The sequence below is a fragment of the Pan paniscus genome, chromosome 20 (assembly GCF_029289425.2).
Source record: "Pan paniscus chromosome 20, NHGRI_mPanPan1-v2.0_pri, whole genome shotgun sequence".
Classification (NCBI taxonomy): Eukaryota; Metazoa; Chordata; class Mammalia; order Primates; family Hominidae; genus Pan; species Pan paniscus.
The window spans coordinates 9536160-9551486 of NC_073269.2; the positions used below are offsets into that span (position 1 = coordinate 9536160).

Consider the following 15327-nt stretch of genomic DNA (forward strand, 5'->3'; position numbering starts at 1 on the left):
ACTGTCTCAAAAACAAACAAACAAACAAACAATTGTAACAATGCTTAGCGTGAGATCTACCCTCTTAAGAAGCATCTGAGGTCCAGTACAGCATTCACCACGGGCCCAGTGGTGGGCAGCAGGGCTCTGCGGCCCGCTCACCCGTCCTGTATAACTGACACTTCACACGTGCTAAGCAGCAGCTCCCTCTGCCCACCCCAGCACCCAGCACTCTGCTTCTGTGTGTTTGCCTGTGTTATAGACCCCACGTGAGTGGGATTGTACAGTCTTTATTCTTCTGCGACCGGCTTCTTTCTTAAGAGACAGGGTCTCTCACTCTGTTACCCAGGCTGGAGTGCAGTGGTGTGATCACAGCTCTCTGCAGCCTCAAACTCCTGGGCTGAAGCGATCCTCCCGCCTCAGCCTCCTGAGTAGCTGGGACCACAAGCACGTGCCAAAAAATTAGGTTAACTCCCAATTTTTTTTTAAAAGATGGGGTCTCACTATGTTGCCCAGGCTGGTTTGGAACTCCTGGCCTTGAGATCTTCCTGCCGTGGCCTCCTGGGTAGCTGGGATTACAGGCGCGAGTGGTGTCTTTCATTTGGCATAGTTCCCTCAAGGTTCATCCACATTCATTCAACCCAAATATGGCAGGAGTTCCTTCTTTTCCTGGCTCAGTGATGTGCCACCATGTGGATGGACGACGTTGTGTTGATCCGGGCACCCGCCGATGTCTCTGCCTTCAGGCTGTTGTGGGTTGCGCCGCAGCGGATGTGGGAGTGTGGTTGTGGTTTGGAGATTCTGATGTCATTTCCTGTGGATACAGACCCAGCAGTGGGCTTGCTGGACCGTCGGGCAGCTCTGTTTTTAGCACTGGAGGAAACTGCTCTCCCTTGCGGCTGGACGGACTCCCATCCGCACCCCCCGGGTGCAGGGCTTTCCTCTTCCCTTCATCCTCACTCACACCTACCTTTGACTTTTTTGTAGCAGCCGCCCTAGCAGGTGCGAGGTGGTCTCGCTATGGTTTGATTTGTGTTCTCCTGGCGGTCAGTGACGCTGGGCATCTTTGCACAGTCCTGTTGGCCATCTGCATGCTGTCTTTGGAGAAACGTCTGTTCTGCTCCTTCGCCCATTCCGTGCCTGGGTTGCTTGGCCTTTCGTGGTTGAGTTGGAGGATCTCTGCCGCTCCACTCTTGGTGCACATTGAGGCCCCCCGTAGATGCGCGCAGCCACCTTGGGCGTGGCGGGGCCTCATCGTGGGGGCTTGTGAAGCTTCCTCCTGCTCTCAGCAATGATGGCCCCCCTTTGGGGAACCCCTTGGAGCCACAGGGCAGTCAGGAGTGGTCAGTGCTGGCCACCAGCTGGCTGTGCACTTGGGACAGATTCCTCCACCTCTCTGTGCCTCGGCCGTCCCTTCTGTGCTGTGGGGTTGCCACAGTCCCCGCCATGCAGGGTTGCAGTGGTGTGAGCTGGGCCCACTCCCTAAAGCATGGACCACCCCGTCTGAGCACTAGCAGCTGCTCAGGGCTTGTCAAATCTGCAGCCTTGTTCCCCCAGGCCCCCAGTGTCACCTACTGCATTTGATCCACACAGTGGGAGCCTGTGGGGTCATCCTGCACTGTCTGTTCTGCAGGTGAGGAGCCTGGGGCCTGGAGGGACTTGGCCGATCATGGTCCGGGCTGCAGCCCTGCAGGGCTGTCTGCTGCACACCCTGTAGCCCACCTGCGCACAAGGCACTTGGGGCTGTCCACGCCTGCTGGAAAATGACACTCAGCTGGCCCTTTAAATCAGCTTCCTGCAGAGCCTTGGGACCTGGCCCAGAAAGAAGATGAGGAGGCCAGGCCTGGTGGCTCATGCCTGTAATCCCAGCACTTTGGGAGGCCGAGGCGGGTGGATCTCCTGAGGTCAGGAGTTCGAGACCAGCCTGGCCAACATATGAAACCCCGTCTCTACTGAAAATGCAAAACTTAGCTCTGCATGGCGGGACGTGCCTGTGATCCCAGCTACTCGGGAGACTAAGGCGAGAGAATTGCTTGAACCTGGGCGGCGGAGGTTGCAGTGAGCTGAGATTGCGCCACTGCACTCCAGCCTGGGCGACAGAGTAAGACTCTGTCTCAAAAAAAAAAAAAAGATGAGGAGAGCAAAATGCAGATGTTGCTGGGGCCGCGTCCCCACTAAGGGCTGTGCATGTGGCAGCGCTGATGGGGAGGACGCATTTGTCCCTGTGCACTCCGGCCTCTGCACACGTGTCTCGTGGGCCCCTGGAGGCTGGGCCCGCAGCCAGTAGCACCCAGCAGCGTCCTGCCTGCTTTTCCTACCTGGTTTATCTTCCCAGCCACGGACACAGTGCCTGGTGTTGACATTCAGGCTCGCGTGGAGGTGGGGCTGGAAGCAGACACATCAGTCTGGCAGGGTGGGTCTGCTGGGGAGACCCACAAGGGTGGGACTGATGCCGGCCACAAAGCCCGGGCTCCCATGCACTGGTGCGAGGTGCCCACGAGCCCAGCGGGCTTGGATGCCGTGCTTGGAGCCCACAGGTGCTGGGCCACCTGGGCAGGGCTGTGCAGGCAGTCACAGAGGCTCATCTGGAAGGGGAGCCCTCTTTCCTCGTTCGTGGAGTGGAGTGTGCAGTGGGTCACACCGGCCTGGCCGTGCCCGGCCAGGCGATTAGGAAGCCGGCAGCCCGCGGGTGATGCTTCCGAGGCACCAGTGACTCAGTCCACAAACGTGGGCGTAAAAGGCCTCATGATTCAGGTGGAGTGATGGTACGATGCGCGGTGCAGTGATAAATCCTCCCGCCCCGACGCCTTATGGATCATCTGACATTTCCAGAACGCAGCCTCTTCATTACCGGTGCTTGTAACCATGAATTAAAAATCCTTTTACACAAGGCCCGCTTGTACTGCTTAATGGGGCTTTGCAAGGAGGTGGCGGTTAATTCCTGCTCGCCCAGCCGCCCAGCCACCTTTGCGGGCCATGGGCAGGCTGCAGGCATGGGGCACTCACTCCTGGTTACCCATCCGTCAGTTTGTCTCCAGGACTTCTCCAGCTACCGGCTCAGGGCTCCAGGCAGTCCTGGTGAGTCAGGGGGCTCCGGCTGGCCGCCCGCCTGGGCCAAGTTATCACCACGTTCTCAAGGCTGTGCTGCTGAGAAGCTTCTCACCTACCTGCTGGGCAGGTTCCTGGCAGCGGGCAAAAGCACCGGGAGCTCCCTGGAGGATCTGGGAGGTCTGGGAGGGGCTTGGGATGGGGGGAGGCACCTCCAGGGCAGCAGGAGGGGTGGGCAGTTGCACCAGCTCTCTCCACTGCCCACAGTCCTGCCTGGAGGGGTAGGGCTCGGTCAGGAGGGAGGGGCTCTCTCCTCCTCAGGGGTTGGGGTTGTTTGCGAAAGCATGTTGGTGGACAGCCACCGTGCCTCAGTGTGTGACAGGCTGAGGACACAGCTTCATGGGTGGTACCTAGCGGTGACCACCTGCTTCCTCCAGTCCGTGGTGCTCTGCAGACCTCTGAAGCCCACCCTGCGTCGTCCTCACAGCCCTGTGGCCTCCGAGGAAGGACACCGAGCCGGGAGCTTCGAACCAAACACCAGTGCCTGGGCCCTTCCAGGCCCCCCCCGGGCCGTAGACCCTGACTCCCCGGCACACACTGGCCTGGGCCAGGCCAGCACTGGATGTGGGTCTTCAAACTGCTCCCAGGAAGGGAGGTGACGGCCAAGAACGCCTGCCCGACCTCCTGTGGCCACAGCGCGTGGCGTGACTGGACCTCGCCTTAGGAGGGGTGGCTGTGGGCAACCTCGGCCCCAGGCACAGCTCCTGACAAATGGTCCCATGGGTCCGGGGGCACGCTCTTCACAACGTGGAGATGCAGGGTCACGGGCTGCCTGCCACCACGAGGCGGAAGGGGATGGTGCTGTGCACCAGCCTGCCCCGGGGCTGGGTTTCTCCTGGGCCTGGGCCGAGGGGTGGAGGCCTGTGGGTGACGTGGTCAAGACGGCTCAGCAACCCCACCTGACAGTGTCCAGGTGGGGCCTCTGCCCCACCCCCAGGCCCCCCCAGGGAGCACAGCCTCCACTCCTACACACTGGCCACTCTGCCGGAGGGGGAGGCCGTGCTGGAGTGATGCCTGGCGCGTGTTGTGTGATGGGAGAATTGGGTATTTACAGTTTAATAACGAGATCTCGATGCCGTCGATCGGCGCTGCTCCAGGCCCTTGGCTTATCTGGCTTTTGAACATGGTTTATAGAGCGGTGACGGTGCTGCTTATTAAATGCTTAGCTGGGCCTGGCGTGGGTGTGGCGGCCGCCAGGGCCCCAGTGCTGGCTCGGGCAGGTGTTGCAGCGGGAGCCTCACGGGATGAAAGGTGGCTCTCCGGTGCTCCCTCCTCACCAAGGAGGCTTCTCTCGGGGCTTCTTATTAAAAGCCGATGTAAAGGACCCACGCGGTGGCTCACGCCTGTAATCCCAGCACTTTAGGAGGTCAAGGCGGGAGGATCCCTTGAGCTCAGGAGTTTGAGACCAGCCTGGACAACATAGCAAGACTCCACCTCTACAAAAGTCAAAAATTAGCCAGGCATGATGGTTGCACCTGTGGTCCCAGCTACTCAGGAGGCTGAGGTGGGAGGATCGCTTGAGCCCAGGAGTTGGAGACCGCAGTGAGCTATGATCACGCCGTGTGCTCCAGCCTGGGTGACAGAGCAAGACCCTGTCTCAAAAAAAAAAAAAGAAAAAATCCTTCACTCTAACCATTCTAAAGTGTGCCACTCTATGTTTTTTAGTACATTCTGAGTTGTGCCAACTATCACACCGTCTAATTCCAGAACAGTTCATCACCCCATGAAGAATGGGCCCCATTACCAGTCGCTCCCATCCCCTACCCTGTGCCCACGAGCCCACTTCCTGTGTCTGGGGGTGGCCTGCCCTGGGGGTTGCAGATCACGGGGTCACATGGTCTGCACTCACCTCTGTGTCCCCAGGGCACATCTCTGTCGCCACGTGGTTCCTCTCTGGCTGAGCGACACCACGTGGGGCTCTTCAATGTCTGTCCCAGCAGTCAGTGACACGCAGGGGGACGGGAGAGGACTCCCCGGGGGCTGATCTGTCCCAGCAGCCAGTGACACGCAGGGGGGATGGGAGAGGACTCCCCAGAGGCTGAGCAGCAGGAGGCTGGGTCAGTGGGTCTGGAGGGCTTGGCCAGGGAGGCTGTGGGCTCTGGGCTGTGGAGGGGAACCCTCACTGGGCAGAGCACAGGGCCACTCCCGCGATGCCTCCCTTGAAGGCTGTGCCGGGAGGGGCCGGGGACTCCGTTCCAGGGTCCCTAGGGAAGCTCGAGCCCCATGCCCCTGCCTGTGTCCCCATCCCCAGAAATGCGTGTACTGCCGGAAGCGGATGAAGAAGGTGTCAGGTGCCTGTATCCAGTGCTCCTACGAGCACTGCTCCACGTCCTTCCACGTGACCTGCGCCCACGCCGCCGGCGTGCTCATGGAGCCGGACGACTGGCCCTACGTGGTCTCCATCACCTGCCTCAAGCACAAGTCGGGGGGTCACGCTGTGAGTGCCTGCCCGCCTCCTTGCCCCCAGCCCCTGGCTCCCGCCCCCACCGACACCCGCGCTGACTGCCCCCCACACCCTCTGCACCCTCCCAGGTCCAGCTCCTGAGGGCCGTGTCCCTAGGCCAGGTGGTCATCACCAAGAACCGCAACGGGCTGTACTACCGCTGTCGCGTCATCGGTGCCGCCTCGCAGACCTGCTATGAAGTGAACTTCGACGATGGCTCCTACAGTGACAACCTGTACCCCGAGAGCATCACGGTGAGCTGTGGGGTGGGGCAGGGGGCGGGGGGAGGCTGGGAGCACAGCGACAATCTGTACCCTGAGAGCATCACGGTGAGCTGTGGGGTGGGGCAGGGGGCGGGGGGAGGCTGGGAGCAGAGCGACAACCTGTACCCCGAGAGCATCACGGTGAGCTGTGGGGTGGGGCAGGGGGCGGGGGGAGGTGGGAGCACAGCGACAACCTGTACCCCGAGAGCATCACGGTGAGCTGTGGGGTGGGGCAGGGGGCGGGGGGAGGCTGGGAGCACAGCGACAACGTGTACCCCGAGAGCATCACGGTGAGCTGTGGGGTGGGGCAGGGGGCGGGGGGAGGCTGGGAGCACAGTGACAACCTGTACCCCGAGAGCATCACGGGGAGCTGTGGGGGGTGGGGGCAGGGGGAAGCTAGGAGTGGCCTGACTCCAGATCCCTTCACGGGGTCCCCTTGTCCTCAGGGCCCCAGGCCCTTTCAGGAAAAGCACCGCTCACTGTTCTGCAGAAACAAAGCAGAAAGCGATCCACAGCCAGGGCTCTGCACCGCCCCGCTACCCCGGGCCCCCGCAGCCGGCTTTGGGGCTTCAGGCAGAGAACCTCACTTGCCAGCGCGGAGAGGGTCTAAAACCCAGTGACAGCCCCCAGCGTAGTGTGGCCAGGACCTCACCTCCCACCTCTTCTCCCTGCAGAGTAGGGACTGTGTCCGACTGGGACCTCCTTCCGAGGGGGAGCTGGTGGAGCTCCGGTGGACTGATGGCAACCTCTACAAGGCCAAGTTCATCTCCTCCGTCACCAGCCACATCTACCAGGTAAGCGGGGGATCTGGCAGCCGCGCCATGCCTTCACCAAGCTCTTCTTGTAGGTGCGGGGACAAGAGGATCACACCCCTGGCCCAGGTGCCTTTGCCTGGGGCACTGGCGGGTGTGGGCCATGGTTAGTGAGGCCCGCAGGACCCAGCTGAGCCTTGGCTCGCCTGCCTAAGTTAGAAGCACAGGGCTTGTTTGTTTTGAAAGCTAAAGGGGCCTCCACTCGGGTGACATTTCCCTTTGAGACACCTTCTCAATTTTTCTTAACATAAGTTCTCTCTTTCACCATTTTGGAGTGTACAGCTCAGTACCCCTGGGTTTTTTTTTTTTTTTTAAATCAAATTGGTAGTGAGTTTCTTCTCATGACTGTGGAAGAGAAATTATTTAAAAATGTGGAATCTTAGACCGGGCATGGTGGCTCACCCCTGTAATCCCAACATTTTGGGAGGCCGAGGCAGGTGGATCACTTGAGGTCAGGAGTTCAAGACCAGCCTGGCCAACATGGTGAAACCCCGTCTCTATTAAAAATACAAAAATTAACTGGGCTTAGTGACAGGCACCTGTAGTCCCAGCTGCTCGGGAGGCTTGAGGCAGGAGAATCGCTTGAACCCAGGAGGCAGAGGTTGCAGTGAGCCGAGATCACACCACTGCACTCCACACTCCAGCCTGGGTGACAGAGCGAGACTCAGCCTCAAAAAATTAATTAATTAATTAAATGAAATAAAAGTGTGGAATTTTAGGAGGAGAGCTGCCCATATCCCAGCAGCTAGAAGCATTGCTCCCAAGCCTGGTGCCGCACTTCCCTTGAGCTCCCCTGGCTCGAGGCTCCCGGGAGGAGGCGACAGCTTGTCTCTTCCAGTCACATCTGCCCCATTTGAGGAGTGGAAATGAAGCCTCAATCCTCACTCAGAGTCACCTCGGGTCACGCAGCGGGTCAGCTGGTGACGTCCTGGCCTTAGCTCACACCCCGAGCCCCAAGTTCTTTGTAAACATCGGAGTTCAGCTCTTTACTGCGTCGGTTAAGGTGAAAACCCTAACCCCTGCGATGGTCCCGAGGCTGCGTTAAGGAAAGGTCCTGCCCGCATCTCCCGCCAGACCTGAATGAACTGAAATGATCGAGTGTCACTGAGTGCCCAGGACCACCCCTACCCCCCGCCGTGCAGGCCGGCCCCGCCTGGTCACCACTCTCGGACCTGTCACTGAGCATCCAGGACCCCCTTGCCATGCAGGCCGGCCCCACCCGGTCACCACTCTCGGACCTTGCAGGGTCTTCCCTGCTCCTTGAGAAGGGAGTGGTTTCGGGGACAAGCCATCCCCATGGCCAGCCCTGTGGGAGCTACCACCAATCTCCAGACACTGTCACTTTTGCTCAGCTCCAGCCTTCCCCGGGGGAGGCTCAGGCAGCTCCTTGGACTTCCTGATTGTGTTAGGCTTAGACCAAGGGCAAGGTTGATTTGCACCCCTTAGCCCATCCCGGGCAGCAGCAAAAGAGAATAATCCCTGCTCAGCTCACCTGGCGGCTCTTCTCTCAGGTTATGAGTTTCAGGCCCGGCTGGGCGCGGTGGTTCACACCTGTAATCCCAGCACTTTGGGAGGCTGAGGCAGGAGGATCACTTGAGGCTAAGAGTTCGAGACCAGCCTGGGCAACAAAGTGAGACCCCCCCCCCCGCCCCCAATCTCTACAAAAAATTTTAAAAATTAGCTGGGCATGGTAGTGTGCGCGTGTAGTCTCAGCTCCTCGGGATGCTGAGGTGGGAGGATCGCTTGAACCCAGGAGGTCGAGGATGCAGTGAGCTGTAATTGAGCCACTGTACTCCAGCTTGGGTGACACTGAGACCTGTCTCCAAAAAAAGAAAAAAAAGAAAAAAATCTCTGCTGGGAAGCATTCTGGTGCATCTAGTACATGGCAGGATGGGGGGGGTCTGTGTGACGGTGACAGCACCCTCCGCCTGCCCTGGGAGCCTCAGAGTCCGGCCCAGGCAGGTCGGACTGGACTCCGAGGAGGGGAGGTTGAGCCAGGACCTCTAGAACACCATGGAAGTTTACTCCAGAGATCAGGCTGAGCATGTGCCAGTCTCTCTCCCTCCCTCAAGAAACCTATGAAGATGATAGAAAACACACGAATAGATAAATAGCCATTTATAACGTACACAGAGCACAACCGTGGTGGAAAATGACAAGGGAGACGCAGGGTGGGTCTTGACAACATCCCACAGAAGAGGCGCCGACACAGCCCCCACCCTGGTGGCGAAGGAAGTACTCCCAGGATCATTGTCATGTCACCAGAGCCCAGGCAGGGCCAGCGTCAGGGGAGCTCACCCCAAGGAAGCCGAGCTAATGAGACAGTCAGAAATGAGATGATGCCAGCCAGGCGAGGGGGCTCACACTGTGATCGCAGCACTGTGGGAGGCTGAGGTGGGCAGAGCGCTTGAGCACAGGGGTTTGAGACCAGCCTGGGCAACGCAGCAAAACCCCGTCTCTACAAAAAAACAAAATTAGCTGGGCATGGTGGCACGCACCTTTAGTCCCAGCTACTTGGGAGGCTGAGGTGGGAGGATCACTTGAGCCTGGGAGGTTGAGGCTTCAGTGATCCGAGATCGCGCCACCGCACTCCAACTCGGGTGACGAAACAAAGCCCTGTCTCAAAAGAAAAAAAACAAAAAAGATGTCACATTTCCAGAGTGCTCGGGGCGGGGGGCAGAGGCTGTGGAATCAGGAATGGGTGGTATCGGAAGCCAGCAAGCCACCGTGGAGCGCGCGCCTGCCTGCGAGGTGGCGGCAGGACCTCGATCACACAATCATGCAAACGCCCGCTGTGTGCTGGCCAAGGAGATGGGGCTGGAGCTGCCTGCCCCGAGGCCAAGGCCTGGTCGGGGGGTGGGGGTGGGGTCCCAGGTGACAGCGAGGCCGAGTGGATGAGACCCCCACATGCCAAGGCCCCAAGAGCCTCCCCGCCTGTCCGGAACACTCGGAACACGTTTCCCTCGCACGTGACCCCTCGAGATGCTTCTGAGACGTGCCAGGCAAGACGTCGCCACAGGGAGCCCGGGCCGAGGTGCACGCCTCTCTGATTTCCTGTAGCTGCAAGTATATCCAGTTTTCTCAAAATGTTAAAAAGCAAACGCCGCCTTCAGAGCTTGCCCTGTGGAGACTCATAGTGAAAGCAGGTTCCAGGGAGGCCACTGGGAGGAAATCAGCTTGAGTCTCCAGTCAGCCCCCAGTTCCCAAATGACCCGGGCACAGAAGTTTCCCCGGAGCCCACTTGGACCCGGCAGTGTGAGCGCCGTCCTCCTAGGCGGTTCTGTGCTCCTAAGAATCTGGGGCGGATCTCTGCAGTCTTCCTGACCCAGAAACCTGAGCCAGTTTCCACTGAGTTTCTAGAACGCGCCTTCCCCTCCTGGCAAGACTGCTTCTGTGCCTGACTGAATCACTGTGTGCCACGCCTGCCAGAATCCGAGAGGCCGAGTCGGGGCCAGGGATGTGGGGAAAGGCAGCAGGTGGGCCCTGGGACTCCTGGGGTGGGAGCTCTAAAACCCGCTGCTGCCCGTGGCAAAGCGGAGCCTCCAAAACCCGCTGCTGCCCGTGGCAAAGCGGAGCCTCCAAAACCCGCTGCTGCCCGTGGCAAAACGGAGCCTGGCCACGCCGGGGGTGGAAATCGCTTTCCGGGGTGCTGGGGCTCCGACACTAGGACTCCTTCACCCAGATTCTCCTCACCGGACAGATGCTGGGAAGGGGCCTTCTCCCGGTGGCTTTCCTCTACAAATGAGATGGGTGGGACGGGGCAGAGGGTGGCACCCATGTCCTTGGTTCCCAGCAGGCTCCTCCACACATCCCCGAGAGATCTGTGCTGTCGTCCCAGGACACGGCCCAGAGGCAACCGGCCATCTGAGAGTCCACACTGGGCACTCCCCGCCCTGCTTCTCCCGCCGCCTGCGCCGGCCAAGAGGCCTGTGGAACCCACAGCAGACACTTGCTCCAGGGCCCACGTCTGTCTCCATCCCCACCCATCCCTGGAGGAGTCACAGGGACCGGCAGGCTTGGCTGCCCCAAGGCAGGGTCTGTGCTCCCTTGGAGAGGGAGGTGCTGCGATCCCGGGCCCCCGCCCTGCACACTACCTGGGGCATCTGGCCCCAGACACACTTCTGTGATGGTCTTAGTGTGTGACTTTTATACACTTCCGTCATGGTCTTAGTGTGTGACTTTTGTACACTTCTGTGACGGTCTTAATGTGTGCATTTTGTTCATTTTGAGACGGGGTCTTGATTTGTCACCCAGGCTGGAGTGCAGTGACATAATTAGAGCTCACTACAGCCTTGACCTCAGCCTCCTGGGTAGCTGGGACCACAGGCACATGCCACCATGCCTGGCTTGTTTTGAGTTTTTAAATGTGAAAAGCGAGCCCTCTGATATGGGAACCTTCTCCCCCTGGAGCAGAACGGCAGTCAGGCCCAGGGAGTGACCCCAGCACCTTTCCTGGCTTGGGAACACGGCACCCATCGCAGTTATGAGGTGGGCCTGGAGACACGCCCCTCCCTGGCACGCCCTTCATGGGACAGTGTTGTGTTGCCAGAGGGCCCCTGAGAGAATCTCTGCGAGCCTGAGCTGGCACCAAGCTTCACGAGGAGGAAGCGGGGTGCTCCCAGTGCCCCTCACCAGTCAGGCATCTGCCGCCTAGAACAAGGCACCAGCTGGGGAGGCTGGAAGGGGGTGATTTTTCTCTGAGTTGAAGGGAAGAGGTGACTGAGCTGTTTTCAGAGGGCCACACATAAGCCGGGGACCCTGTCCTTCACCTTCTGGTTGGGGGCTCCTGAGCTCAGGCCCCTGCGTTCCCCTGCCCGGCCTCCCCTGCCTCCCAGGCCCTGTTAGGGCACTGCGCCTCCTGCCTGGCTCTGTGTCCACCAGTGACGCTGTCACCTTGTCCTGGGGCTGTGTCTTCATGGAGACAGATGTCTTTTGAGCTGGGAGGAGGTGAGGGGTGAGTGTTCTGTCTCCATGTGGAAGCTGCGGGGCCCTGCCTCTGCCCCAGGCTGTCCCATCCTCCGTCATCCTTGCCCCGTGGTACGGGACCCTCAGCCTGATCCTTGTTTGCTGTAGGCGGTGTCAGAGGTGGACATGAGCTTCAGCTCGGCTGCATGTGGCCTCTAGCGGGCCCCATGCACCCAAGTGGGCCGGCCTCCCAGCTCTTGAGGCCGTGGCCTGCTTGGAGCACCTGCCATCCTGGCAGTGCCAGGCCCCTGAGAGCCACATCCCCCTGCAGGTGGAGTTTGAGGACGGGTCCCAGCTGACGGTGAAGCGTGGGGACATCTTCACCCTGGAGGAGGAGCTGCCCAAGAGGGTCCGCTCTCGGCTGGTGAGTGCGCGAGGCTGGCCTGGTGGCTCCGGGTGACTCAGGGAGCCCGTCTGGGACGAGGCAGGGCACAGACTGCGTCTTCCAATGGCGTGGACCACCCCCTCCTCTTGCACCTCTGCTGGAAGGGGGTCCCGGCCGCCCCAGCACAGCTGGTCCATGGGCTTCTGGCAGGAGACCCTTCCTTTGCCTTGACTCCGGGTGCCGCAGCTCCTGGGCGATGCCGTTCATGTGGGGAGGGAGGGTTGGAGAAGCCCCGCCCCTCCCCTTGTCACGAATGCAGAGCAGACCCTCCCAGCCCCCTGTGCCCTGCAGGACCCGCGCTGCCGCACCCTGCACAGGGCGGCCTCCGAACCATCACAGGTTTTGGGGCACAGGCGAAGTACGGGCACCCCAGTTGTCAGCTTAAAAAAGCTTTTCCTGAGGTTTTTCCATATTAAACGGGAGCCTGAGTCCTGGAGGCAGCGGAGGCAGCGCCAGCTTTCGCTCCCCCAGCCCTCATGGGCTTCCTTTATTCTCTTTCTAATCGAGAGGCGAGGTGTTGAGGGGCAGAGCCCGTGGGGGAGGTTCCTGGTGCTGGCCACAGCTGCTCAGCCGCAGAGGGGTCCCTCGGAAAACAGATGGGAGCTGCCAGATGGATGGTCCCAGCCCCAGCCAGGGTGCCCACCCCACTAGGGGGCCAGAGGCTGGGGCCGAGTGCAGGGCCCCTCTGCTGGCAGGATCAGGGGTTTACACAGAAACAGGAGCCTGCTGAGCAGCCCCCACAGCAATCAGGGCTCTGTGTCCAGCCAGCTCCTCTCAGAGGCCATAGACAGTGGCTGGGGCCGCACAGAGTGTCTCCACCGTGCTAACCACTGTGCTTCCGCTCTCCCGCAGTCACTGAGCACGGGGGCACCGCAGGAGCCCGCCTTCTCGGGGGAGGAGGCCAAGGCCGCCAAGCGCCCGCGTGTGGGCACCCCGCTTGCCACGGAGGACTCCGGGCGGAGCCAGGACTACGTGGCCTTCGTGGAGAGCCTCCTGCAGGCGCAGGGCCGGCCCGGAGCCCCCTTCTAGGACAGCTGGCCGCTCAGGCGACCCTCAGCCCGGCGGGGAGGCCATGGCATGCCCCGGGCGTTCGCTTGCTGTGAATTCCTGTCCTCGTGTCCCCGACCCCCGAGAGGCCACCTCCAAGCCGCGGGTGCCCCCTAGGGCGACAGGAGCCAGCGGGACGCCGCACGCGGCCCCAGACTCAGGGAGCAGGGCCAGGCGGGCTCGGGGGCCGGCCGGGGGAGCACCCCACTCAACTACTCAGAATTTTAAACCATGTAAGCTCTCTTCTTCTCAAAAAGGTGCTACTGCAATGCCCTACTGAGCAACCTTTGAGATTGTCACTTCTGTACATAAACCACCTTTGTGAGGCTCTTTCTATAAATACATATTGTTTAAAAAAAAGCAAGAAAAAAAGGAAAACAAAGGAAAATATCCCCAAAGTTGTTTTCTAGATTTGTGGCTTTAAGAAAAACAAAACAAAACAAACACATTGTTTTTCTCAGAACCAGGATTCTCTGAGAGGTCAGAGCATCTCGCTGTTTTTTTGTTGTTGTTTTAAAATATTATGATTTGGCTACAGACCAGGCAGGGAAAGAGGCCCGGTAATTGGAGGGTGAGCCTGGGGGGGGCAGGACGCCCCGGTTTCGGCACAGCCCGGTCACTCACGGCCTCGCTCTCGCCTCACCCCGGCTCCTGGGCTTTGATGGTCTGGTGCCAGTGCCTGTGCCCGCTCTGTGCCTGCGCCCGCTCTGTGCCTGCTGGGAGGAGGCCCAGGCTGTCTGGTGGCCGCCCCTGTGCACCTGGCCAGGGGAAGCCCCGGGGTCTGGGGCCTCCCTCCGTCTGCGCCCACCTTTGCAGAATAAACTCTCTCCTAGGGTTTGTCTATCTTTGTTTCTCTCACCCGAGAGAAACACAGGTGTTCCAGAGGCTTCCTTGCAGACAAAGCATCCCTGCACCTCCCATGGCTCAGGGTGAGGGAGGCCCCCAGGCCCTTCTGGTTGGTAGTGAGTGTGGACAGCTTCCCAGCTCTTCGGGTGCAACCCTGAGCAGGTCGGGGGACACAGGGCCAAGGCAGGCCTTCGGGGCCCCTTTCGCCTGCTTCCGGGCAGGGACGAGGCCTGGTGTCCTCGCTCCACCTACCCACGCTGCTGTCACCTGAGGGGAATCTGCTTCTTAGGAGTGGGTTGAGCTGATAGAGAAAAAACGGCCTTCAGCCCAGGCTGGGAAGCGCCTTCTCCAGGTGCCTCTCCCTCGCCAGCTCTGCACCCCTCTGGGGAGCCTTCCCCACCTTAGCTGTCTCCTGCCCCAGGGAGGGATGGAGGAGATAATTTGCTTGTATTAAAAACAAAAAACGGCTGAGGCAGGAGTTTGGGACCAGCCTGGGCTATATAGCGAGACCCCATCACTACAAATTTTTTACAAATTAGCTAGGTGTGGTGGTGCGCACCTGTGGTCCCAGCTACTCGGGAGGCTGTGGTGGGAGGATTGCTTGAGTCCAGGAGGTTGAGGCTGCAGTCAGCTCAGATTGCACCACTGCACTCCAGCCTGGGCAACAGAGCGAGACCCTGTCTCCAAAAAAAAAAAAAAGCAATGTTTATATTATAAAAGAGTGTCCTAACAGTCCCCGGGCTAGAGAGGACTAAGGGAAACGGAGAGAGTGTTACGCAGGAGCAAGCCTTTCATTTCCTTGGTGGGGGAGGGGGGCGGTTGCCCTGGAGAGGGCCGGGGTCGGGGAGGTCGGGGGGTGTCAGCCAAAACGTGGAGGTGTCCCTCTGCACGCAGCCCTCGCCCGGCGTGGCGCTGACACTGTATTCTTATGTTGTTTGAAAATGCTATTTATATTGTAAAGAAGCGGGCGGGTGCCCCTGCTGCCCTTGTCCCTTGGGGGTCACACCCATCCCCTGGTGGGCTCCGGGGCAGCCTGCGCAGACGGGCCACAGAAGGGCAGGCCGGAGCTGCACGCTCTCCCCACGAAGGTATCTCTGTGTCTTACTCTGTGCAAAGACGCGGCAAAACCCAGTGCCCTGGTTTTTCCCCACCTGAGATGAAGGATACGCTGTATTTTTTGCCTAACGTCCCTGCCTCTAGGTTCATAATGAATTAAAGGTTCATGAACGCTGCGAAACCCCGTTCCATGCCCCGGCAAGTGTCTTCATTTCTGAGCTTGTGCTAGGGGGACTGATGTTGGGGCCTCCCTGGGGTGGGGCTGCCCGCGCCCCGTTCTCCTGGGAGAAGGTTTGCTTCCAGAGCTGGATGTCCCTCCCCTCCCACTCTCCAGGGTCCCCAACACACCCCAGCACACCCAGGGGCAGCTGTCATGCCCCTCATGCTGTGGCCAGGCTGGGTGGCTGGGGCAGCGGACCCCAT

General features: G+C 60.0%; 1 protein-coding gene across 3 annotated transcripts in view; it reads left to right on the plus strand.

Annotated features, from left to right (window-relative positions):
- KDM4B (lysine demethylase 4B) overlaps positions 1-15090 on the plus strand; it is a 188777-nt gene extending 173687 nt beyond the window's left edge. For 2 of the 3 annotated variants that reach the window (XM_034945664.3, XM_034945665.4), the window contains 5 exons: positions 5339-5524; positions 5620-5784; positions 6468-6587; positions 11842-11934; positions 12808-15090. In XM_034945664.3, the coding sequence (XP_034801555.3) occupies positions 5339-5524; positions 5620-5784; positions 6468-6587; positions 11842-11934; positions 12808-12984 (741 nt within the window). In that variant the 3' untranslated portion in view covers positions 12985-15090. The other variant, XM_034945666.3, reaches the window with a different exon arrangement.
- The last annotated feature ends 237 nt before the right edge of the window (positions 15091-15327 follow it).